The sequence below is a fragment of the Calidris pugnax genome, unplaced genomic scaffold, assembly GCF_001431845.1.
Source record: "Calidris pugnax isolate Ruff unplaced genomic scaffold, ASM143184v1 scaffold44, whole genome shotgun sequence".
NCBI lineage: Eukaryota > Metazoa > Chordata > Aves > Charadriiformes > Scolopacidae > Calidris > Calidris pugnax.
In genome coordinates, this window is record NW_015094506.1 from 37341752 (window position 1) to 37366635 (window position 24884).

At 40.2% G+C, this 24884-nt stretch overlaps 1 protein-coding gene across 1 annotated transcript in view; it reads left to right on the forward strand.

Moving 5' to 3' along the window:
• Positions 1-24884, forward strand: part of PLXNB2 (plexin B2) — a 79940-nt gene that overhangs the window by 39126 nt on the left and 15930 nt on the right. The window contains exons 15-28 of the mRNA XM_014964003.1: positions 7587-7723; positions 8346-8513; positions 10136-10244; positions 11090-11317; positions 11791-11967; positions 12430-12569; positions 13627-13727; positions 15977-16206; positions 17207-17388; positions 18165-18231; positions 18345-18491; positions 21782-21938; positions 22951-23051; positions 23936-24020. Of these exons, the coding sequence (XP_014819489.1) occupies positions 7587-7723; positions 8346-8513; positions 10136-10244; positions 11090-11317; positions 11791-11967; positions 12430-12569; positions 13627-13727; positions 15977-16206; positions 17207-17388; positions 18165-18231; positions 18345-18491; positions 21782-21938; positions 22951-23051; positions 23936-24020 (2029 nt within the window). The remainder of the gene's footprint in view (positions 1-7586; positions 7724-8345; positions 8514-10135; positions 10245-11089; positions 11318-11790; positions 11968-12429; positions 12570-13626; positions 13728-15976; positions 16207-17206; positions 17389-18164; positions 18232-18344; positions 18492-21781; positions 21939-22950; positions 23052-23935; positions 24021-24884) is intronic.

Below are 24884 nucleotides of genomic sequence, written 5' to 3' on the forward strand. Positions count from 1 at the left end.
GTGGAGGAAAGGATAGATGAGATAAATGCAGAGCAATAATGTGGTCTGCACATTTGTGAAAATCTTATTCACATGTGTGTGTGCACTGTCACCAGGTCCTTGACACAGCATCCCTGTGTTCTGCTTGTGTGGAAGCACAAGACTCCATTCCTACTTGTGAAGATGTGCACTTGCATCAAAGGCAAACCCCCAACTGGAGGTCGCTGCCTACAGGAGCTGGCAGAAGGGAGCTTAGGTGGCTTTGCCATTTGCTATCCATCATGTCCATTTGAACACATCCATCTGTTGCTGGCTTCCCCTAGTGCTGCAGCTGGCATCTCTCACAGCATCACGGGGATATACTCTGCCACCAACCTCTTTTCCCTCCCCAGTTGTCTCTCTGCTTGTGGTCTGGCACATAAAGTTCATGCCAAGGTTTCTTTGCATCTCCATTAGGCTCCCCTCCTCTGTTATCTTCCAACTGTTCCTGATTTTCTAGCCCCTCTTGTGATCCACCAGTAGCCTCCTTGGTGGCTGGTTGTTTGTGTCTTTGATTTTCTGCATTAGTGAAGGATAAAGGGTAACCACTTTTATCTCAGTGGTGTAGTTCTTGGACTAGAAACTGCCTACCACAGATGAATATTATAGTAGATAGTCATAATCTATGTCATGCCCAGGAATATAAAAAGTTAAGGATATGCTTGGTGACAGACAAGTGGAAATGTAGAGAAATGGAAAAGGAAGACATGCAGAACCTAGGTGATGCTCCACAGGAGTGCACTCCTCTTGTTCTTGAATACTGTGCAAGGGACGGAGGTGAGCTGGCTGGACATGACAGCGTAAAGCAGGAAAGCTGCAAAGCAAACAAACCAAGGGAAAAAGAACATGAATCAGCCTGGCAGATCAGATCCCAAATGCACGTCGGGTGAGGGAAAAAGAGGCTGGAGGAATGATTCTCTTTTGCACCTGCATATCTTTAATGGGAAAATTGCAAAGAAGATGGATTAAAAAAAAAAAAAAAAAAAAAAAAGGAGAATAGCCAGTAACCCCACTGTTAGCCAGGTAAAAGCTATGGTTTGATTTGACACCAGCAGACCACAGAGATCTAAAATGCTGGGAGCTTTCTGAGAGCATTTTCAGCCTGTGAAAGGTATCTTTTACTAAAATTGTAATCAGAAACCTGAAGAAATAAGAGATCACCTTCCTAACCGTGCAAAAAGACTGACTGCATGTCATAAAATATTAAAGATGAAAAGTTCATTCTAGATTAATAAACAGGATAAAAAATGGAAGAGCTGAAATGCAAATGCTCAGAGGGTCTATAGTAGCTGTGTAAGAGCAGCAGTGTACACTGCTAATAAGTGAGTTCGCATCTAAATGTGATTATAAGTGGAACAGACATGGAGATAATTTACCCTCTAGCATGCAGAAAGCATGAAAGTACAATGAAAAGTATATCAGCATTTCTGTGAACAGATTTGTAAGGAGGAGGCAAAGGATACAAACAAAGCAAGCAAAGGGAAGACTTCTGGCTGTGATGAAGAAAACAGGACACTGGAAAGTGGCTTGAGTGTGAAGTCATATACATAGTTGGGCCAGTGCAAGCTGTTTTGCCAGTATTTTTTTTTTTTTCCCCAGTACCTCCATGCTGACAAAGCACAGAGCCCCTCAGAGGACATACTGTTGCAAGACTGTGACATAACCGTGAGGTGAAACTAAAAAATATAGTTTGTGAAGCTCAGCTTAGTCCCTGATGCAAAGACAGGGCAGTGGCACACAGGAATACGAACGGCACATAATTAAATCCATTGGTATCACAAAGAGAATACCTAATTTGCTAACAAACAAACTAGTGCTGTCTGAATGTTGCATACGTACAAGGACTTAGAAATTGCCATTGTCTCACTGTTTCAAGTTGGCGCAGATAAACCATAATTGGAGCTTTTGGGTAAACCATGTCAGTGGGATGAGCACCAACCACAGTCATAAAACAGAAGAGGTAACCTATTCGTAGCATTATTATCCTTCCAGCAAAGATGCCTACTGGTTATCAAAGTACTGGGAAAACTGCTTATCAGTTCAGGAGTACTAACCCAGCAGCCCGTACAACATGGGAAACGGGTTGCAGATGGACTTTGAGACCTCTAGCTCAACATCGCTACACCTAAGTAGGATTTAAGGATGGTTTGTATGCAAGACACATAAAATGCTCATATTTCCCATGACTAACAAGCTACAATCTGCTTGGACCTGCACGCAAGAAATCCTGTCAAGATCCAATTATTTTTTCAGGATAAACCATGCAGTAGGGAGCAAGCTACACCTGTTGACAAGTTAGGACTAGGTGATCGTTGTAGGTCCCTTCCAACTGAACTATTCTATTCTGTTCTATTCTATTCTATTCTAAATAGCATAGCTGTGGATGTGCATAATGTTTAACCAAACTGCAAATCCACTTCCTACATGACGTGAGCATGAAAGCGTAAGGTGGTGGGGAGTCCCAGCGGTAGGAAGTCCCTCTGCTGAGAGGTGGCTTACCAGACTCAGTGGGAAACAGGCCACTGCACAACTGGCAGACATTGGAACAGGCTGTTTTTTCAACTAGGCTACCAAAAAACCTGCATAACAGGGTAAGCTGTTATTGCAGAAAGGATTTATGCTCCAACATCAAACTTCCTGGAAGACACGAACAATATTTGCCTGATGACAAAAGAAGAAGTAGAGAGCACTGAAACCCGAGAGAACATTCCTCTATTTCAAGAAAAATAAGAAAAAGACTGAAATATATATGAATTATGATTTTCCACACTTTGAGGATTTATAAAACAAGGGTTAAATTAGTGTTTGCAGGGTTGTTTAAATTTTACTGCGTCCATGAGAAATGGAGTATTGCCAAGTCCTCACAAGGGCTGATGTTTTCCAGAAGAATTATTACAAGGCTGCTACAAATTCCATATAGGACACATAATCAAATGTTCTGCTTAACATCATAATTGCACCGAGCGCTGCAGTGTGATGTTATAGTGGCGCACTGCGCTGAGATGTTATAGAAAGTGTGACATCCCCCGGGCACCTTCTGACTGAGCAAACAAAGACAGTGCAGAGGGCTGAGAATGGAAGCAGGGTATTTATTATGATGGCAGGTGTATTTCTGATTCGGAGACTGAAACGAGAAAAGGGCAGAAACAAGGAGAGAAGGAATCCATGAGGGGATTTGGAAAAGGTGGCGTCACTGATCTCACAGCACTTGAGGTCCTGGGTTTATCAGTGCTGTTTGTAATGGTTGAACTTTCAGTAGTGCTCAGGGTTGAGACCAAATTAAAGGGAGTTGCCTCTTGGTAAAAGCTGCATTTTTATTATCCCTCAAACAAGGTTTGCAGTGAAGGATTTATCCTTCGCCCCTCATTTTCCTCTGTGAGGAGAAGGAATCTCTTGCAGGGCTGTGGTAAGTAGCATAGAGCTGTGGGTTAGGTACAGCTTTGCTGGACTACGTAAGATCAGACTTTGTAAAATAGGACTAGACCAAGGGTCCGAACCTCTCTGTCCCACTGGTGGGTGCCGTGTCAGTTGTGGGAAGGGGCTACCTTCTCCTTAGGTAACACGATTCTTGGTGAAGGCTTGTACCACCACTGACGGTACTTTTTCAAATGATTTTTGCATTCAGCAAAATATCGTCCTCCTGCTGATCCTAGCTACCTAATTGCATTTCTGAAAAACACTTTGCAATTGAGCATTTGGATGAATCATTTTTTTTTTCTTTATTTGTACTCTTAAGAAGACCGCCAGGTGAGCCAATGTAGCTTTGCTCCTTGAGCCGTCCATGAATACTTTAGAAGAGCTCTAAAACTTGCTCATAGCACATTGCTTTTGCAATAAAATGATTACTTAAAATTGTTACAATTCTTCGTAATTTATTTTAACTGCTTATTTTTTCTGGTAGGTCCTTAAAAGGAGGGAAAAGGGGGAAAATGTGAAACAGAAAATAACAAGTTAAAGTTAATCAAATCATTTTCCTGACAAGTTTACAGTAACAAACAGTTACTCTACGATGCTTTTCTTAGCAGTCATGCTGAAGAATTCCCCTGCACACAGAGCACGGTTCAGCTTCTCCTTATTAGATCATCTTTATGAGGCGTCCACATTATTTGGTCTCTGGAGAGCTCTTGGTATTTGCAAAATTACTTTAAATACGTTAAATATGAATACTTTGAATTAAGCTGTTTTAAAATAGTCCTTTGAGGAACTGCTGCAATACCAGCAATTAAAGAGAAAATAAGGGTTAAACAAAAACTATTCCACCTCCTCCTTGGCTGCTCCCTGCCTTCACTCCCAGAGTGGTTCTTGGTCTCAGTTTTCCATTCAGGCTGAAGTGAAGCTGAGATGGGCCGAGCCCATGGTGGGGCTGTGCCGTGGATGGGGTGAGGTGTGGATGGTGTGTTCTCCTATCTGGCATGCCTGGGCTTTAACTTCCAGCAGAGTCAGGTTCTTGCTAAGAAGAGTCCTTTTCTGGAGAAAGTGGAACAGATACTTGTTTCACTTCCCCCTTGCTGCTGTGTTGTGCAGAGATAACTTTGCTATTTAGGTACATATCTATCCTATTCCTGGGGAGACAAATGTAGGCCAGCACTAAAAGGTCCCCCACAGAAAATGGTGCTGGATGGTTCTGCTTCAAGTTCATGGCTCGCTCGGTATTTACTGGTGTTAGCAACAGAGCCAGCTGACACCCTGCCAAAGTTACCCGTCAGATAACCCAGCTGAGCTTTAACAGGGCAAGTATTTCACAATTTTGCAGGAAGAAAGGAGTGTGGCTGTATAGCAGAAGTTCTTAGCAAGCTTCCTTTCATTTTTTATGTTGAGGTTACAGAGAACCGTGATGCGTGATGCTTCAGAAATCTTTTTTTGTTCCTTTCCTTCCAAAGTCTCTGCTTCAAAGCTTGACTTTAAGTAGTTTCTTGTTCCTTTCCTTCCTAAGTCTATCCTTAGAGGCTAGGCTTTCACTGGAGGTAATGTTTAGGGAAAAGGCTACTAGTTTTAAACAGGTTTTCTCAGGTTTGGGGATAACAAATTTGTCCACATGGATTCTTTAGTGGTTCTTGGAGGATACTTTCTTCTGAAAGCTATCCCAGGTGTCTTATGCAGCTAAGCATTGCTGTGAATTTTTACTGCAGATGATGCAGTTGTCCAACATGCTTAACAGCTTATAGCAATTACGATTTAATTTGAAATCAATAAAAAGTATGGTTTTCTGTCCATGTGGTAAGGTTACACTTAAAGTATTTGATACATTTTAAAAAGCAATTTATTGACTGTATTTTATATACAATTTTGATTGTAATCTTTTTAGTAACACAATTGTTTTACAAAAAAGCATAAATGAGCCTTTCTGTGAAGCACATCTAGACTTGTGTTAATTTAAATTTCATGTGTGATTTTTTAAAACTGACTCCCTCAAACTTTTTACTTACACTGGTGTGACTTACTTCAATTTAGCTTAAATCAGCAAGCAATTAAATGCAAAAAGGAGTATGCACAAAGGGTTGTATAGAGCTAAGTGAATCAAGGCTCCTTTTTGCTTACAAAATGCATTAATATGACTTTGAATCACTTCTCTGTATAAAATCTTGTAACCCAAGTGATGTATTAAATTAAAATGAAATCAAAGGTTAGTGTGTGTGAGCAGTCATATGCTGCAGCGATGTACATCTTGAGGAGTGAAGGGTTTACAAACAGATTTCTCTCAGGGAAGAAAAGCAATTGACACCCAATTAGTGTTAAAGCATATTCCTAAAGCTCAATGACTTGAGAGCAAATTACAGTTGTCATTGTGGATTTGTGAAGTGTGCTGAACCATGATGCATTCCTTCAGAGGGAAGTTGCTCAGACATGAAAATATAAAACAAGCGCAGCAAGTATGAGTTCCCCCTGTTTCTATAATATCTGTCCTTCAATAAGACAAATCTGTAAAGTAACCACGAGGTCAATTGGATGCATTTTTAGATTCCTGCTGCTTGTTAAAAACCTGTGGATGGCTCACAGAGCTTTGAACCAAACTGTGGCACGTCGGTCCCCTCCTCCCTGCTATTTGTGGGCCCTCAGTTCTGTAGCTCTAAGCTGACACAGGGATGGTGCCTGAAACGACACAGGGGAAGGGGGTTTGCTGCAAAACTAGTCAGGTGTGGGCTTCTTGCTCTCCGTTTCTGAGAGGGGCTTTTCCCCCTTCGAGCAGGAGATCAGTGCGGTGTGACGGTGATCGAGGAAACCTTCATCAGCAAGGGAAGCTTTCAGATTTCTTTGCTCTTGCTTTGTTTACGTATGCTTCATAGAGAATAGCCCCAAGCCTTGACTTTATTATCAGCAGGAGGAGGAGAGCAGATGTCATTTACAAATATACATGAGATTGGGAAATAAGCTTATTGCTTATTTGGCTCATTTAAGGAAAGCTTGCGTTTGAATATGGATGAAGAAGCACAGTTACACATCAGCAAAAGCATGACCTACTCCCAGCCTCCCTAAGCTGTTGGTCTGCTATGCTTTAGTAAATGCAGGGTCCCTCATAGCAGTGTCCCTGCCACACGCGTGGACCTGGCATCCCATCTGTGTGTGGGGAGTGGGTGGCAGCTGGCTGCGTGGGACCACCTTGCTGCCTGCAGCCACCACCCCGCTGCGAGGGCTGCGGCACGTCCACAGCCACCACCAGGCTGTGTAGAAGGCCATCAGCGCCTGCCTGGAGCCAGCTGGTAGCCCATCTCATGCAGCTTGCACAGCTTCGGTCATCCTCGTGATTCAGCAGCTTCAGCCTTACCCTGAATAAGGATGCTTTTCTCAACGGGAAGCAGAGACTACTTAGCCATGAAGTAATTAAATCACACTGTTCATGAAAAGCCCTCACTGTTAATTTACAGTATTTGTCATAGCTCCCGGAATACAATCACAGAAACAAAGACTGAATTGAGAACAAAAGGAGGGAATTTATTTGAGAAATTTAAATATCCAGTAAATTTCATAACAATTTTGAAGCGTGACTGCTTGTTTCAATTGGTTTTTAGAAATCCGCTCCGAGGTTCTAGGTGCATAAAGAAAAGTTTAGCATTTTCTTTCTTTGCAAGCTTATCGCTCGAGAATAGGATAACAATTTTACCACCATTAAGAGCCTTACGAGATAAAGGGAATCTTAATATTCTTTCTGTTTGGTACCAGTTTTGAAAACCTCGTTCAGTCTCTCCTGTAGCTGACGCAGAATGTAGGAAAGGTGAAGGTAGGCTCAGCCCTAAGGAAGAGAGGAATCATAAAATAAGTATAAAAACAGGAAATCCAACAGGAAACTCTCACAAAATTAATGGCAGATAACTCTACATTTTATAAAATAGGGATTGAAGTTCATATAAAGCTTTGTAAAACACAGTATGGAAAAGACATAAGTACCTTCACATCATCTGTTACTTTTCTTTCATCATGAGTAATGAAAGATTTGGTTTTGTCCATCATTATTTCAATTTTATTATTTTTCAGGTAGCAATATTAAATTTCTATTAACTATTATACCAGTTAATACTGGTGTAAATTTTATTTTCATTTTCTTAATTAGTTTGACCGTCTTCTCTTTGCAGGAACCTGTTCCTTCTCAAATAAGACCTGAAAGTGGCCCACAAGCAGGTGGAACCATGCTTACCATCACTGGTATAAACCTGGCCACCGGTTCCAAGAAGGACGTTCAAGTTTCAGTCGGTAGCCAGCCTTGCAATGTGTACGTACCCTGAGTAATTAACAATGCTGAGCTGTATCCTAATGAAGCACCAACCTTTTCTGGCCTTTAGAAATTAAACAAATCCATTGTCTATCTCTTTGTGAATCATCCCATGCAATGGAGCTCTGCACGTAACGTTCAGACAGAAACTCACTCAGAGGCTCCAGCTGGAAGAAGCAGCTGTAAAAACAACCAAAGTGGGCGAACTCAGATATCCAAAGATTTTTCCAGTTTCGGCTTTCTCTTCCTGACTGGTGGCTCCAAACCCACCCATGCTTTCACTCCATATAAAATGTTAATCTTTTAGCAGCACTCAGCTTGTTCCCCTCACTTCATTTTCCTTTTATTCATTGCTACCCTTCTCTTCCCCCCCAAAAAAAGAAGTACACAAAGTGTGCTGACATTGCACTGTTTTTATGTTTCTACACTATTCCTTTCCATATCCTACATCTTTTTTAAAGACCCTAAGTGATCTGAAGAAAGTGTTGTCTCCTCTTGTAACTACTCAGTGCCTAGCAAAAATAGAGCTCTTTTTTGTTGTTTCTGGGATACTGCAAAGAATACAAATTGCGTAATGTTAGTAACTGAAAATGTTTCCTCTTCCTTTTCTTCTCCAACCTAGCACTGAATTTGGCGACGAGATTGTTTGCGTTACAGGAGCTAACAACAAGGTAGAAGATGTTAAAGTCACAATGAACTATGGAGGCACAGCAATTAGTGTACCAGGGCAATTTTCATACCGTGAGAATCCTACTGTCACCAAGTTCCTGCCTGTAAATAGCTTCAGCAGGTACTGAAATGTTTGTCATAACTTCATTTATAATTGGATTAAAATCTGTGTAATAGGCAGTAAACCTATTACATATAGAAGTGTTTGAAATCAAACTCTTGTACGCTAACCACGCACGCGTTTAGATATGTAGAGCTTGTTATCTTTCTTAACCACAGCTGATGATTGAAAGTATTTTGTTTACCTCCCAACTTTAATCCCCACTTCAAAGGTAAATCCGGAAACCAGAAAAGGTAATGAGCTTCTTTTAAACGAAGATGTCTCAAAGAAGGAGATTTGACGTATTTCAGCATGATGCTAGGCAACATGATCCCTGTGTTACTTACAAAGTCTTATCCTGTAAGGATAACCTGTATAAAAGGTTTCTTATGAAAAGATTTCTAACAGTTCTTCTGTTCAGCTTTTAATAAGTATGCTGGAAACAGAGAAAAGTTACGGCTTGTCATCTCTTTGTCCCATGAGGAAAAAAAGTATCTTCTAAGGAAATGTAGATCAGGGTTCAGGAGTGCTTTTGAAAGGTATGCTGTCTTCTATGGTGGTACTCACACCCCATCTGGTAGCTGTTCCTTCTGGAAAAAGCTCACCTAGCAGTAATTGTGAAACCCAAGAAATGTATGCCGCTCGTATATTCGTAGCAATATGGCAAATCCTCTGTAGAAAAGTCCTTGTAGCATACCTCTTGTTTTGAAAGTCATTCTGAGGCCAAGCCAGGGACAAACTTGTGACCTTGAGCAACGTTGGTCTCTGCTGTTCCCTAAGATTGTCATCTTTCTGCTTAGTGGGGTACAGTTGGCAGAGAGATATTATGATGTTTCCACTTTCTTTCAGTAAAAAGAAGTGTAACATCCTGACTTTACAAATAGGACATTAAAAATAAAATTGGCTGTGACTTCTCTTGGAGAAATTTGTACCTGCCTCTCTGAATATTGAGTAGTCATTTATGTAAGAGAGGATTTGCTTTTAATATTTGCTTTTGATTTTTGGTTTGGGTGTTTTTGGGGCCTGGAGGGTTTTTTTGGTAGATCAACACTGAGTTACCCCAGGGAATTTAAAGGACTTCTTTTTTCCCTCTGTATAAACTGAAGCTTACTTTAATGGATTACTTTGAGGATTGCTATCCCTCTCAATCCATGTTACTTCAGTGACTTAAATTCCCACTGGCAACTTGCATGCATTCCTCTTCTTATGCGAATGCATTATTTTTTAAACAATGTGTTGCAAATGAAAGGGAATAGAGAAGCCAGGTCCCTACAGACTGTGGAAAATACACTCTCACCTTTGTCTCTGTGTGTGTGGTAGGTGGAGGGACTTTAACAAAAACATTGGAGAAGTAAAGCACACAAAGATAAGCATCAATGAAAAGCCACAAATACCGACCAAGCAATTTGTTCTTGTTTTTATTCTGCTGTTTTAAAAATGAGTTTAAAGTTGACATTGTTGTTTAACTGCTGTGGTCATTGATAGCTTTAACAGAAGTCCCTTGTGTAGGATATCTAATTGTCATATAGGCATTACACAGCTGTTTTCAGTAGAAAGATAAAGGATACCAGTGCAGGATAAAGCAGTCCATAGCCGTGGTAGTTTGCCAATGACTTGACTTCTTTTTTAATTCTGTTTTTCAGCGGAGGGAGAAATATTACAGTAACTGGAACCGGTTTTGAGCTCATCCAGAGTTTCTCGTTGATGGTATATGCAGAGCGCCCAGAAGCAGGGAAAATGAATCTCAAAAGGGTAATTTTCTTTCTTTCCCCACAAAGGCATTACACTGAATGCATATCACATAATCTGCTCATAAAATGCGTTTAAGTTTGCCCACTGGACTTCACTGGGCTTGGAGTGGAATAAGGTTTGAACAGATGTCTGGGTCTATTCAGGGTTTCCATGGAAGAAGAGCCTACTCCTACCATCTTGACTTACATTCACTTGTATCTTGCAATCTTCTGCTTTAAAATTATTTACATTCAATGTGAATAAGGATAGGAGAATTAAACTTCAAGTGGTAAAGTGGATATATTTCAGAATTTGAAAGAGTTTTTTTTTTCTTTATCTTTCTGCTTCTTCTCCCCCTGCAATCTTTAGAGATTTGCCTGAAATGGGACCCAAATCCAGACAATGCTGAGTACTCAGCTTTGCACAGTCAATGCCTTTTATTTTCTCACACTTCAGTGAACCGCATCTTCTTTCTTGCTTCATGCATATTCCACCTATAGCGTGTTCACAAAAAGTTATAAAAAATAACGTTGGAAAAAAACTCACAAAAAAACTCACTTAAAGCAATTTCATAATATTAGACCAGTGTGGTCCAGAGCCACAGAATTTGGAGTCAATGGAAGCTGATCTGTAGTCTAAGCTTTTCCTGCAGGCAGCTGCTCAAACATAATGAATCAATAATTTATTCAACAACAAATTTCTTTCCTTTTCTTTTCGGAAAATACCTTATACTATGTTATTTCTGCTGTATGGAGAGGATATAAATCCAGTGCTTTTATTTATACAGTCTAAAGTTATTAACAGTTATGTACAGGAATGGGTCAAACTCTAAAATGTGTATGTTCTTCTTGCCTTGTTTCTTACAGTTTGATGGAAAGCTTGTTACAAGACTCAATGAAACCACAGTGGTTTTTTCTTCGCCACCAATACTGGAAGACCCAGAAAACTATAACATTACCACTATTATTCTAATGGATCATTATCATTTGGTTGTAAAAAATGAGAGCCACTCCTTTGCCTATGTTGCAGACCCAACCTTTGAAAACTTCACAGATGGCATCAAAAAACAAGTCAACAAACTTATTAATGCAAAGGTAAACTTGTCAAGAGATGGTGGTTGCTCATTTTGTCCTTGTAGCATGTATGGAATTTTTCCTTCCTCTCTCAAACCTTTAAGAGCTGTTCGGTGCCATTCCCAAAATGCTTGGTAGAATCTCTTACCTCTGCTAAATGAAGAAAGTTGTCAGCTCCGCTTTCCTCTCCTCTCCTCCTCTTGGAGATAGCAGGTCTCTTTTTAGACACACTTTGGGTTTCCCAAGGATGCCCCCTCCTGCTGAGCTTGAAATTTGGAAATGTCCTCTGCCATCGAGCTCCCAAATAGTGGAGGGGACATCTCTTCTGGCACCAAGAAGGAAAGGAGAGGAATTGTGTAGTTCCCAACGACTCTGCTGTTCTGTACACTGCATTGTGAATCATATCTGCAGCCCAAAACGATCCAAATGGAAGTTTGACTTCTTGTCTCCCAAGACTTTCTGATGATGACTTAGACTTGCTTTTTTCTGTCTAGGGCAGTAACCTGAACAAAGCCATGACGATAGCCGAGGCCCAGGCTTTTGTGGGTGACGAGGCTTGCAACATAAAAACACTCACTGAAACGGACTTGTATTGTGAACCACCAGAAGTACAGCCTCAACCAAAGAAACGGCAGAAGAGAGATACCACCAATAACCTTCCTGAATTCATTGTGGGTTACTTTTTCAATAGAATTTGATATCATATAGAAGTGACACTGATACAGTGCTTCTTAACTGAAGTAATTTGTTCTCCAAAGTTGTTGTAGTACCGTAAAGAAACTCCTTGCAGTTCTGTCTTCCTCCAGCTTCTGCCTGCTGTCTAGAAGACGTCACATATAAAGTGCAGTCCCAAGCTGCCAAATGCCTTCTACCTTCATTACACAGGAATTTAAAATTGTAGCTAAATGGGCTGGGGAATTTTCATCCTCTGCTAAGCAAAGTAAAATTACTTCATGGAATAAGGAGCTAGTGTCCTAAATTCAGCATAAAATGTTCAGAAATGTTTCCTTTGTTTGGCACTTTGAGCTAAAAATTCGCTTAGTGAGAATTACTAAGAATTTAGAGCACAACTGAGAAGTGAACCACTGTCCGTCTGCACTTTTTGAGACAAATGTCTGTGCTTACCTAATTAGGTGAAATTTGGACTCCGGGAATGGATCCTTGGAAGGGTGGAATATGATACACGTGTGAGTGACATCCCACTGAATCTTATTTTGCCACTGGTACTTATTCCTATGATAGCAATAATCATCACTTCGATCATCTGTTACAGGTAAGTTCCTTTAATTAGGTGGTTTTGCTGTCTAAAGCTTTCAAAGTACTACTTGATTGTTTTCAGCTCAATCTACAGAAATGATCTTCATGTTTTTATGAGCTGCAGAGTTAAGAAAGGCAGTTACAGCTGAAAATATGTATGAGCACCAATTTATTCTTCTCACGTACACCAAATTCCTTGGTGTCAGTCAGCCCAGTCCGTCCTTTATACATAAGCACAATTGGTCCCCAGCTTGCCAAGTGCACAATTGCAGACTGAGTTGCACACATACATTCTTGAAATGGCAGCTAAAGTACCTCCTGTGAAGGAGATAACTTATTCTGCACACATATACATCAGCATTTATGGTGCCTCAGGCAGCACTGTAGGTCTGAACTGGATGGATTTGGCTGAGGGGTCATTTTGGCCTTTCCAGCTGAGGTAAGTGTTAACCCACACACAAATTTCATGATTAATGGTGAAATTCATGCTTCACAAAGGGCCAGAACAATGTCTGTATTTCACTTAAGATGTACTTAGCCCAATTTTAAGGTTGGTAATGAGGGCCTCATGCTGTCCCTCAGGAGGGGGACAGATTTCACTCTTATGGTGCATGTCAATATAGTCGAAGCAATGCTGAAGTATCTGCTATACAGCACTGATGTTCTCGTGGACCTCCTGCAACCTTCTGGTTCAGTCCCAGGCGCACTCCTGGGTGGCTCGGAGCCAGTGCAGGACATGTTGCAAGCAATCTTTGTTCAATACATACAAATTGAGTTTCTGTACCTAATGTGTGATTGCAAGCATTTGCAGCTACTGCTTACTGGATTTTCAATTGCTGGCCCAAGTATGCTTTGAAGCAGCAGGTCCATGGTGGTGCCAGGCTGATTTACACCTAATGAAGACTTGGTCCACTGTTGCTGTTTTCCTCCTCCATTCTCTCTCTGCTGCCAGTGTTTAAAAAGAAATCAGATGCAGGAAAATCCAGTCCCTTAGCTTCCCGCTCCGAGCTGTTGCAAATTATATACTTTTGCAGTTTGTAACTTTTTTTAACTCTTACCTCTATCCCATAAAGACGCAAGAGCCAACAAGCGGAACGAGAGTATGAAAAAATTAAATCTCAACTTGAAGGCCTGGAAGAGAGCGTCAGAGACCGGTGCAAGAAGGAGTTCACAGGTATGACAGATATTAGCATTCCTGTGGGTCCTCTTGAGCAGTCAGGAGATGGGCTAGAGCAATGGTGTGCTATCCTGCTAAAACTGTCTTCTGGGGACAAATAATTAGTAGATCTTAGTCTTGATTACTGACATTGACATACAGCACATATTTTGCTGTTACATATGAAAGCTGTAAGTGGCATAAAATCGGGAGCTGAGGTTATTAAATGAAATGGACAGTTTTAGTCTACAGGAAGCACAGAGTTAGCTAGCACCTGGGAAACAGAAACTAGTTGAGGTTGGAGTTACTTATAGCCATTAATGTGAGTGGCCACTGATGCAGAGGAAAGGATGCTTTATAGTGAGTAACTGTGGACTTAATATTTAGCTCAATGGCTGTATGTGCCAAGTTATGCACATTAAAAACTGTTTTCAGAGCTGCAAAATTTATTTGCAGCAATCAGCATACAAAGGGATAATTTGGCAAGCTCACAGGAAAGAAATAGCATTTTGCCCTGTTTATCGTGGGAAAACCTTAAGCTTGATTTGAGGAGCTTGCTAATTGTTCCATGTAAATATAGAGGCATCATCCCAGGGAAGGCAGCGGGAGGTGTGAAGACTCAGCATTTCTACATGTTGAACCACTCATTGCAACGCTTAAATTAGGCATCTGAGTGCAAACATTGCAAATATTGGCCTAAATGATTACCATGAAATGTCACCTCATTATCTGAGTTATACTTGTTGGATCATGTTGAAATAAGGCCTACTAAAAAAAACAACAAACACGTGTTTTATTTCTAAAGAGAAATAGATTCTTTCATATTGGCAGTGGCTAAAAAGCAGGATTGAATTAAACAGCAATTTGAGGTTAGACTTTGAAAATAATTTTAGAAGCTCAGCGTATCGAAGATTCTGGCCGTGCTGGAAGCCTCTTCCAGTCTTGTTTTCCTGGCATTTCTGGGACAGGGTGTTCTTTTCTTGTATCAGCTTGTTTTCTTGGGAAAACCGTCTCCTTCCAGGTTCTGGACACAATCCAGAAGCAAATCTTTGACTTAATAACTATTCCCAAATGGGCTTTATTTCAAACTGCTTTGTGAACCGTGAGAGGATCAATCAAGGTTAAGAGCTCTTCCTCCTCGCCACCTCTCCTGTGCAACTTCATGTCTGTTTCTGAAAGGAGAAGGTGCCTTTCTCTTGCTGACACTCCTAGTAGGGGGCTCCAGGCTGCTGCTGCTTGTTGGTTTGAAGGTTTCCTCTCTGCTTCACCCAGCACAAACGCTGGGGCAGCAGAATGCACATCCAAGGAGTAATCCAGTTCCTAAATTGCATCCACCTTTGTCGACAGTAAAATGAAACACAGAATTCAAAACACATTCTGGATCCATACTCTGGAACTGTAACATCAGCAGCACAAAGTGCAGGCAGACTAAAATACCTGGGACTAAAGATAGCCAAGGAAAGGGACATCAGGGAGGAAATACAAATACCACAAAACTGGAAACCATTAAGATGCTTTCTGCCTCAGCTTTGCTGAAAGTCGTAAAACAAAGGGGGAAGTGAATGAAAAAGAGCAATAAAATTGCTGAGACAATAGGTCACTATATTAATTAACATGGTATTCTAGTCAATCAGCAGTATTGGGTAATTGGAAAGCCTTCAGCTAGAGTAGCTGCTCCAAAGGATGATTCCCTAATTGTTGTCCCTTTTAAGAACTTCAGAGCTTTTGAGTCGCACAGAAATGTTTCCATCAATTTCAATGAACCATTTAACCTTCTTCCTTCCTGCCATCCCCTTCCTTCCAATTGAATTAGTGTGCTTTACACTTTAAACTTTCTTTCCTTGATTGTTATGTGTTTTTAAAAAGAACTTTTATTATTACATAGACTCTGAGGGAATAGAATGTCCACTGGAAAAAAAAAAAAAAGATAAAATAATATTACAGTGTCTTCTTTTTGGCTCTGTGCTACAATCCTACATTCGTATGTATGAACTCACCCAGACGTCTATTAAGGCCCTCTTTCAGAGAGGGAACAACAAGGAAACCATCTGTGCTAAAGGCAGTTATTCTCATGTCACCATAGGATTAGCTGTGCTCATAGTTACCAGGATAATTGGTAAAAATAGCAAGAGAAAATGTGAGATGAAATAGTTTTCAGCACTGAGTTACTTTTTCTCCATTACAAGGTACCCAAAGAGATTGTGTTGCCTAAAAAAGCTGCAGGGTTTTTTTTTAAATGAACTCTTAAACTGTATTGCATATTCCAGATCTAATGATAGAGATGGAGGATCAGACAAATGATATCAATGAAGCTGGAATTCCAGTACTGGACTACAAAACCTACACGGACAGAGTCTTCTTCTTGCCCTCCAAAGATGGAGAGAAAGACGTGATGATTACGGGGAAGCTGGATATTCCCGAGGCCAGGCGTCAGACCGTGGAGCAGGCTTTGAACCAGTTCTCCAACCTCCTCAATAGCAAATCATTTCTCATTAACGTGAGTATTGAAGTAGATTCGCCTTTTTCCTTATCTAGGCATACCTCTGTGTGCTAGACAGTAGGTTTGCAAGTGCAACTGAACCAAAATTATTAAAAATAAGTGATTCTCATATGGTTCTGGTTGCACAGTAACCAATGCCAGATCTGTGGCATCACAACCAGAGCCTCTTGTGAGGCAGGGAGGCTTGATCATATTTCTGTGCCAGGTCACGTAGTACCAAGTTAGTCAACATTGCAGTGGCTGTAGGAAAACAAGTATTACCCAATCTGGCATAAAAACTGCTGTTACAAGTTTGGTTTAGCCTATTAAGAAACATGATCAGGGAACACCGATTCCATCCTGGTTCATCGCAGGAGTCACCTGTGGGCAGCCATCTGCTGGATCTCTATCCCAGAGAGGCAGAGGCTCCTCAAGTGGCCTATTCATCAAGCCTGATGAGTGCTCAGAGCAGCTCGGAAGAGACTTTTAATTGCTCACTCTCAAAAACTGAGCTGATTGTCAGACACCTAAATATAGATTTAGGCTTCTAACTTTTCCTCCTTTTTCAAATGAGGCTCCAATGCTGAGCTAGTTAATGGTAGCATTACAGTTTATGGCAGATGAGAGTGCATTCCCAGGTGTACTTAGATTAGTGTCTTTGTAATTTGATGTGAAAGAACTGGGAATTTGAGGGAGAGGGGAGCTGATTTTCTCTTTCAAAAAATTGTCACAGAACACCTTTTTTTCTTTTAATTAAAACATCCTTTTTAGATAAGTCTTCAGTTAAAATATCTAAGTATTCCTTGTGTTAGTCCAGTATACTGTGTGTGTACCTGAAAACAAATTATAAGTAACATTATATTATGAGTAGTTTTTTCAAACTTCTGAAAACTTTTCCATTCTGTGCTTAGGAGATTAATGTTAAAATAATATTGCTTGTTTTCTTAGTGCAGACAAGTGTTGAGGTTCTTCAGAAATCTGTCCGCTGACTTGATTTTACGTTTGTTTTCTGTTGCAGTTTATTCACACGCTGGAAAACCAAAGGGAGTTCTCTGCTCGAGCTAAGGTGTATTTTGCATCTTTACTGACAGTTGCTTTACATGGAAAACTAGAATACTACACTGACATCATGAGGACGCTGTTCTTAGAACTGATGGATCAGTATGTCGGGGCCAAAAACCCAAAGCTGATGCTGAGAAGGTTTGAATGATTGCCATATTTTCTGTAGTTCTCTGATCTCCTGTAAATGTACTTCTTCTGCAATGTGACTGTATTAAAATGCCAACTATTTGTGCAAGTCAGAAATAGCCTGGCCCGTGCGTGTGAGGAAGACAAGCTCACCAGGAATAGCTGTGGAAGGCACAGGCAGGACCGCTGGCAACAGATTTCCTTATTCAAATTATGTAGTGTAGAATCTGCGTCAAGATTACTGGAACATCGACCTTACTTCAAAACACAATACTGAACATTTCATTTACTTTTTAATCTAATTTTATTCCAAATGATCTAGCATTTATACCACACATCATCTCCGTAATGAGCACACATAATCAGCTTGCATTGTGCATTCAGTGAGGGCTTGCTCTAGTGTTTTTAACCCTGCTGTTATCCCAAGTAAATTACAAAAGACCTTGCTCTGTGTATGTCGTAGCTTTGTAATCTGTAGGTTTTTTCCCAGTAACTGCACAACTGGGTTAATTTTTTAGCTCTTAGAGTGTAGACCCAATTTAAGATTCTGCATAAAGGATGTGTGCTTTTCAGTAATGAGCTGAAGGTACGCGGGAATGATGAGCAATACAAAGCACTTATCCTAAAGCAAGTACATGCTCTCAAAACTCTATAGGGAAATCATTGCATTAGGAGAGTGCATGCAGTTAAGCATGTAAAAATATTATATTCGAAGCAAGCAATGTTTTTCTTTAAAACTTTGTCATTAAGTACCCTTACCATACTCAGGGGTTGGGTTTTTTTTTCAGATCTGAAACGGTTGTTGAGAGGATGTTGTCTAACTGGATGTCTATTTGTTTATACCAGTACCTCAAGGTAAGAGTTGAAGTCTGTTGCCTGTGGGGTTTTTTTTATCAATAATACTTAAACATGCTGCACTGAGTATATAATTTGGTTTTGCTTTTTTTCCTTTCCTTTCCTTTAAACAGGACAATGCTGGGGAGCCTCTTTATAAATTGTTCAAGGCTATCAAACACCAGGTAGAAAAAGGCCCAGTGGATGCTGTACTAAAGAAAGCCAAGTATACCTTGAATGACACAGGCTTACTGGGAGATGATGTAGAGTATACGCAGTTGGTAAGCAGACCTTAATAAATAAATTATAAAATAATTTTCTTTTTTAAAATTAAGCCCTGTAGTGTTAAGTCTGTACATACTTTTCTGGACTACTCTGATGTGCATAGAAATTCTGGTCATGGGCAGGCCTGTCAATAGTTTGACCAAAGGAAGTCTCCAAGCAGGAAAACAGAATTATAAAGTGTTAGATCGAAGTCCTGCCACTGTGGAATCCGTTTCAGTAAACCCCTTTCATAATTTTCAAAGTCTGTCTGAACAGTGGTGGGAGTGTTTGCTTCCTTCCCTTTTCCCATCTAAATTAACTGGCAATTGATTTTTACAGAATTCTTGCGCTAAGGTTATGCTTGAACTTTGGGTTGTCTTCCTCCCTTGTGATTGGTGCTCGTCAGCATATCAAACGTCATTTCAGAGATCATTTTATTACTCTACCAGGATGAGCTCCTCTACAGTCCTGTGAGATGGCTCTGCAATCTCCAAAACACTTTATGAACCTATTTCTGCACATGTTCCTGTGTGCGTCGAACTCTCCTGAACACGGGCAGCCCAACTGGCATTGAAAGGGGCTCATTTCCCTGCAGTGATGAGGGGAAGCTGCCGCTACGGGCAGTTCTGGAGACCTGTGTTAGGTGCTGCCAGTCAGAGGAAGCAGACAGCCCTGCACAAAGAACTCCCCATCTGAGCTCCACCATCCCCTGAATCTGGTCACCAGTGCCAGGATCCAGTTCTCTTCTATTACGAATTCTTCTTTGGCTTAATTCTGTTCACTGCCACAAATTTCCACCACTTTTCCAAATAGGCTCCCGCACACAGATTCACTGTCTTTTTAAAAAACTGAAGCAGCCCACGCTTTAGCTGTTTAGGGAGCATAAATTCTAGTTTTATTTTTTCTGACAGTGTTGCTGGTTTTCTTGAGGATATGGTGTAATGAATATCAAAGATGCACAGGCTGTCCTTCAAAGACCAACACAGGATTATTTCTTTTCCCTCTCTGATTTCTCTTTTATTGACATGTTAGGAGCCATTTGTGGTTGTCTCCAACTGAGAAAGATGCAGTGACATATCTGCTGTGTGGAAAGAGAGACTTAATAAAAAGCTTTATTAAGTCCTGGTTAAAAAAAAAATCACGATTTCATGTATTCTGAAGGGATGCTGATGGGAGGGCTGATCTGAGGAGATTGCTGTAGGACTTTCACTCACAGAATCACTAGACTGTGACCTAAACTGCCTGGAGGAAAAAGGTGCGCTGGGCAAGAAAAAAATAGTGTAAGATCAATTGATATTTTGGGGATTAGTTGAGTTGTCATCTTCATATTGGAGCTGAAAGTGCCACCCCTAGAAACCACACTGACTGGCAATGTGGGTTATATTTTCTCTTGTATACGGAGAACAAAATTTATTTGCACTGTACATCATGTAAGACTTAATGGCAATAATTCCTTATTCATTCTGTTTCTTTTCACACACAGAAAAAAAAAGCACCAATGCCTGCAATTAAGCTAAATTAATGCAGTGGGGAAGCAGAAAATTTGTGTATGCAATCGGATGTGGGCACAACAAGCATGCTAGCTAGATGTTAAACACTGTAACATTGTACAGTAGCAGTATTGGGTCCAGATTTACAGATTTCCTATCAAACAAAGATTTTATGTGTGTGCATGCATGGAAGATGATAAGATATATGTGTTTATATATATGTTTATGATGAAAGATTATGAAGGGGGTTACTGTTGCTATAAATTTTTGGGGTCTTTGGCATGATGAGGACATTGTTGTGGTAACTGGGAGCAGTTAGGGAACATTTGTGCACCAAGGTAGGTTAAAGCATAAGTTAATTAGTGCACTTCTGCCTGAAAGTGAGACATGGTGGGAAAGTACAGTATAGAACAGTTGCCTACTCTCTAATTGTTCTTATTTAAAAGATGAATCTGTTTTGCATCGCTGGTTACACTGACATGCTGCATACTGAACCAGCAGTGAAATCATGTCTAATTACCATAAAGCTAATAGGAAAAGGAAGGTGAAATCTCATGATTAGTTTGAGAGTTCTGTCAAGGGACAGTGCAATCATGTTTAATTTGACTGCCGTATGGCGTAGCTTTTCTTCAGTGTTTAAAAATACCAGCCATGCAAGTTTATTCTGAGGTTTGAGATGATAAATTCAGGCATTATGGTTGGCAGGACCGTATGTATCTGAGAGCAGCGATGCTTCAGATGTGCCTGGCCTCCAAAGCTACCTGATTGGCAAAACATCCGTGAGGCCTCTGAGCTGTTGTACTGACTCAGCTAGTGAAAGAAAAAGGCTTTTCATAACATCTATTTGGTTTGGGTGGGTTTTTTTTCTTCTGGGGAGATTTCCTGGCCATCGTTTTCTCATTTGCTTTTGTCTGTACTAAAACTGACATTTATATAGCAAAGCTACTTTTTAATAAATCACACTAGATTTAGCAAATTACAGGCTTTCAAGAAATTCTCTTTAACATTAAAAAAAAAATCATGTCAATACTATCAGAAAACAGTAATATTTTAGAACTAGCATAAACTACTTAGGTATGTTTCCTGGAGCTATTAGATTTATTGTGACAACAGTAAGGAGTAAATGAAGTCTTCAAACACCAAAGATGATATAAATGGCTTTTATGTATACATATAATGTGTGTGCACATATGTGTGTATTTATATATCTAATGAACAGCCGGTCACAGGAGGTAAAGTTACGGGAGCTGAACAAGTCACTGCTCATCAGCTGAGCCATAATAAATCACCATATGTACAGACCTAGTCCGCTCCACTTGAGAAGTAAAACCACGACCATGAAGACAGCATTAAGGAAGGCAAAAGCACACAGTATTCTAGGGGTTCAGCAAAGTGCAGCTCAGATGATTACTGAGAACTTGTTAATTTTGGATACTGCATTACTTGTGCTTTACTATGTCCCAGATCAGCAGCATCTATGAAAAGTGTGTAACTAGTCAGCGGTCCAGCTGCTCTGTTGTTCTGTATCCCTCTTTACTAAATTCCCAATAGTAGCATATTAGACATGAGTAAATCTATTCTGCATCTTTTCTGTGGTGTTGTAGTGGGAGGAATTAGCTGGCATTTACGGTAGCTGGTTGGCCAAGGATCGCTCAAATTAGCCATACTCCCATTGCAAATATGTGCTGCTGGGCAATAATCATTGCACAGTGAACTTTAGATATTGTTTGCATTTAAATCACCCAGAAAAACAGATTCAGAAGTAATTCAGTGCTGATTTGTCTTAATAACCATGTACATTCTTTTTATTTTTACAGACAGTAAATGTATTTGTACAAGATGGAGGAACCGATTCCATACCCGTGAAAGTGCTGAACTGTGATACTATATCACAAGTAAAGGAAAAGATAATAGACCAAGTCTATCGACATCTGCCATGTTCTCAGTGGCCAAAAGCTGAGAGTGTAGTTCTTGGTAAGCAGCTACTTGTGATTCTATATTGAGCAGGTGAAATATGTTGTGTGATTCTGTATTTACCCCAAAATGTCTATAAAAGCAGAAAAAAAAAAAAGTTGAATTCATGTTCAACTGGATGCAAAAATACAGCATTTTGCAACAATCTTAATATGCATTAAAAATTAATGCTTTCTTACAGAGTTCTTTTTCCTGACTCTAAAAAGTTTTGTTGTACTGTCATTAGTGTGCAAAGAGCCTATTAATGACTGTTAGCACAAATGTATTCATGTCTGACAGAATCAGTATCTCAGGTACTAATTAATGTGATAATGACAGCATGGACAATTATTTGATGGAGAAGTAATGAAGCAATTTCAGAAACTGGTACTGATTTTTACTTGCCTTTATGATGATTATTCAAAAGAATTATAACTTACAGGAGCTGCACTTTTTGGAGATGATGAGCCACCCAGCCTCTGAAAATCATCCTCCTTGAATGCTTTAAAAATTGCTGTTCTCTTCTTGAGGGAAAAAAAAAAAAGAAGAGAGGCACGTAACTTAAAAGGCCCAACAATCTCATAATAAAAGCTCCAATTAATAATTTTGCAATATCTTCATTGCTGCCTTAATCTGGAAGTAGAGGATGCAATTCTTGCTCTTCAGAAAATCCTTGTAAATTATCTAAAATTGGCTTTCCTATTCCATACAAAAGCCTAGTCTTTTATTTTGGACTTAACAGCAGTTCTTATATGTATTTGCTGTATTCTTTGCAAAGGCATTTAAGTTTTTGTGGAAAATAGTCAGAAGTCACGTGCGTGGTTAGGAATGTGATTCTGTGAATAGTTCGTGCAAACTTCTGTAATAAAGGCCAAACTATTAAGCAATAAAAAACACACATCGTGGCATGTGCCAAATTACTTCTTTTAATGTTCCACAATGCGTCAGTGGGTCTCTGAACTGAAACATTCTTGGAGTAGTTATTTTTGCACATGGTTAAAAACTGTTTTTTCTTATTTTAATTATCCCTTAGAGTGGCGTCCAGGTTCTACTGCACAGATCCTCTCAGACTTGGATTTAACATCCCAAAGAGATGGCAGATGGAAACGTATCAACACACTAATGCATTATAATGTAAGGAGGTGTTTCAGAGCAGTTGTTCGCATCTGTTAACTGTTCTCTAGTAATAAATAAAATCTTTATTTGTTTTTAGAGAAACTTCTGTGCTACATAAAGAATAAAAAAAAAAAAAACCTAGCTCTGGGTCTAGGCAGTGAAATCTTGGGAGTGTGAAAGGCTCAGTCTGGACATATTTCCTAAACATCTTACCAAAAACACATCAGCTAAATGCCAAAACTTTGGTTTCCTCATCATTACAGTGTCCAAATCTAAATTTCCCCTTGAACATTCAAAAGCTCCTTTGGCTAGATCTCATATTCATCTCTTCTTTTCTCTGCCACTTCCTACCCCTGAGAATTATCTGTGTCCTTGCTCTGCTGCTAAATAGATTTTGGGTTGGTCTGGTTTGTTCAACAGTCCAGTCAGGAGAGCAGATGTTGACATTTTTATACTGTCTGTTTTAGGTTTTGTACTCTGCAATCTACCAAGCAGTTGTAATCCACTTATCTTCTCTTTGTATGCTATTTATTTTTTTCTAACAACAGATATCCTGATTACAAAAGACAGAAGTTAGTTAGAGTTCCCTCAGAAACCAGGTCCGATTCTTCATGATAAACTCTATTTTTGTACAAAGGGCACCCACACTGGAGTGAGGAACCACTGAAGTCTTGGATTTCCCTCTAGCATTTCCAGTAATCTCAGAGGAGGTGTTGATGTGATCTCATAATAAAGGAAGGGGAGGGAGTCTGGTCTGAACTGCAGAGCCAGTTGCCCAAGAAGCCTTTGAAGGGCAGCATTAATCATAGGTCCAGATCGCCTGCAAAAGATTACAGAAACCTACAGAGGTTCAGTAGTGCATACTTCTTTTGAATAACATCCCCGTGTTTGTATTTTTAAAGGTCCGAGATGGTGCCACGCTCATCTTGTCAAAAATGGGAATTTCCCAGCAGCCAGAGGATAATCAGCAAGATGTCCCAGGGGAAAGTAAGTATCCCGTGGCTTCGCTAACTCCCAAAATAACTAAAGTCAAAACTCATGCAGAGAGGGTGACACTGTTGTCTTGATCTTGTTTATCAAGCATGTCTGTGGGAGCTAGACATTCCCCACCAGACTCTGCAGAGCTTATTTGCTGTGTGTTACCCACTGCACACTTGCAGTTGTTTCTTTGTCCTCATTATAAAAGCCTTAAATAATGGAGCTTTAACCATAATTGCTATTGAATCCATATTCCAGTTTAATAGGAAACACTCTTGGCAAACTTTTCCTTGCATAGCTTGTTTCTTAATCCCACTACATCTATAGTCAAACCGTATGTTTTATCTTTCCAAAGCTTCACCTGTCTTTCTCCATCCTTCTTCCTTGTCTTACTTTCCAAATTTCTTCCACTTCTTATTAGACTGACACTCTAGATGAACTGCAGTAGAGACCAGCTTCCCTCTCCATGACGTAATGGATCTGATGTAATCTTTTTAATTGCATTTCTTACAACTATGTTGCCTTCCAAACTCATGTCTGTATGTTCATACTTTGTGTCTTCCTCCCTTTGAGTGAAGGGGGGCAATTGAGGCCTACAGGAAAGATGAGGAGGGACTGTTAATCAGGGAGTGAAGCAATAGGGCAAGGGGTAGTGGTTCTAAACTGAAAGTGGGGGGATTTAGATTAGATACCAGGAAGAAATTCTTTCCTGTGAGAGTGGTGAGACACTGGAACAGGTTGCCCAGAGAAGTTGTGGATGCCCCATCCCTGGAGGTGTTCAAGACCAGGCTGGATGGGGCTTTGAGCAACCTGGTCTGGTGGGAGGTGTCCCTGCCCATGGAAGGCGGTTGGAACTCAATGATCTTTAAGGTC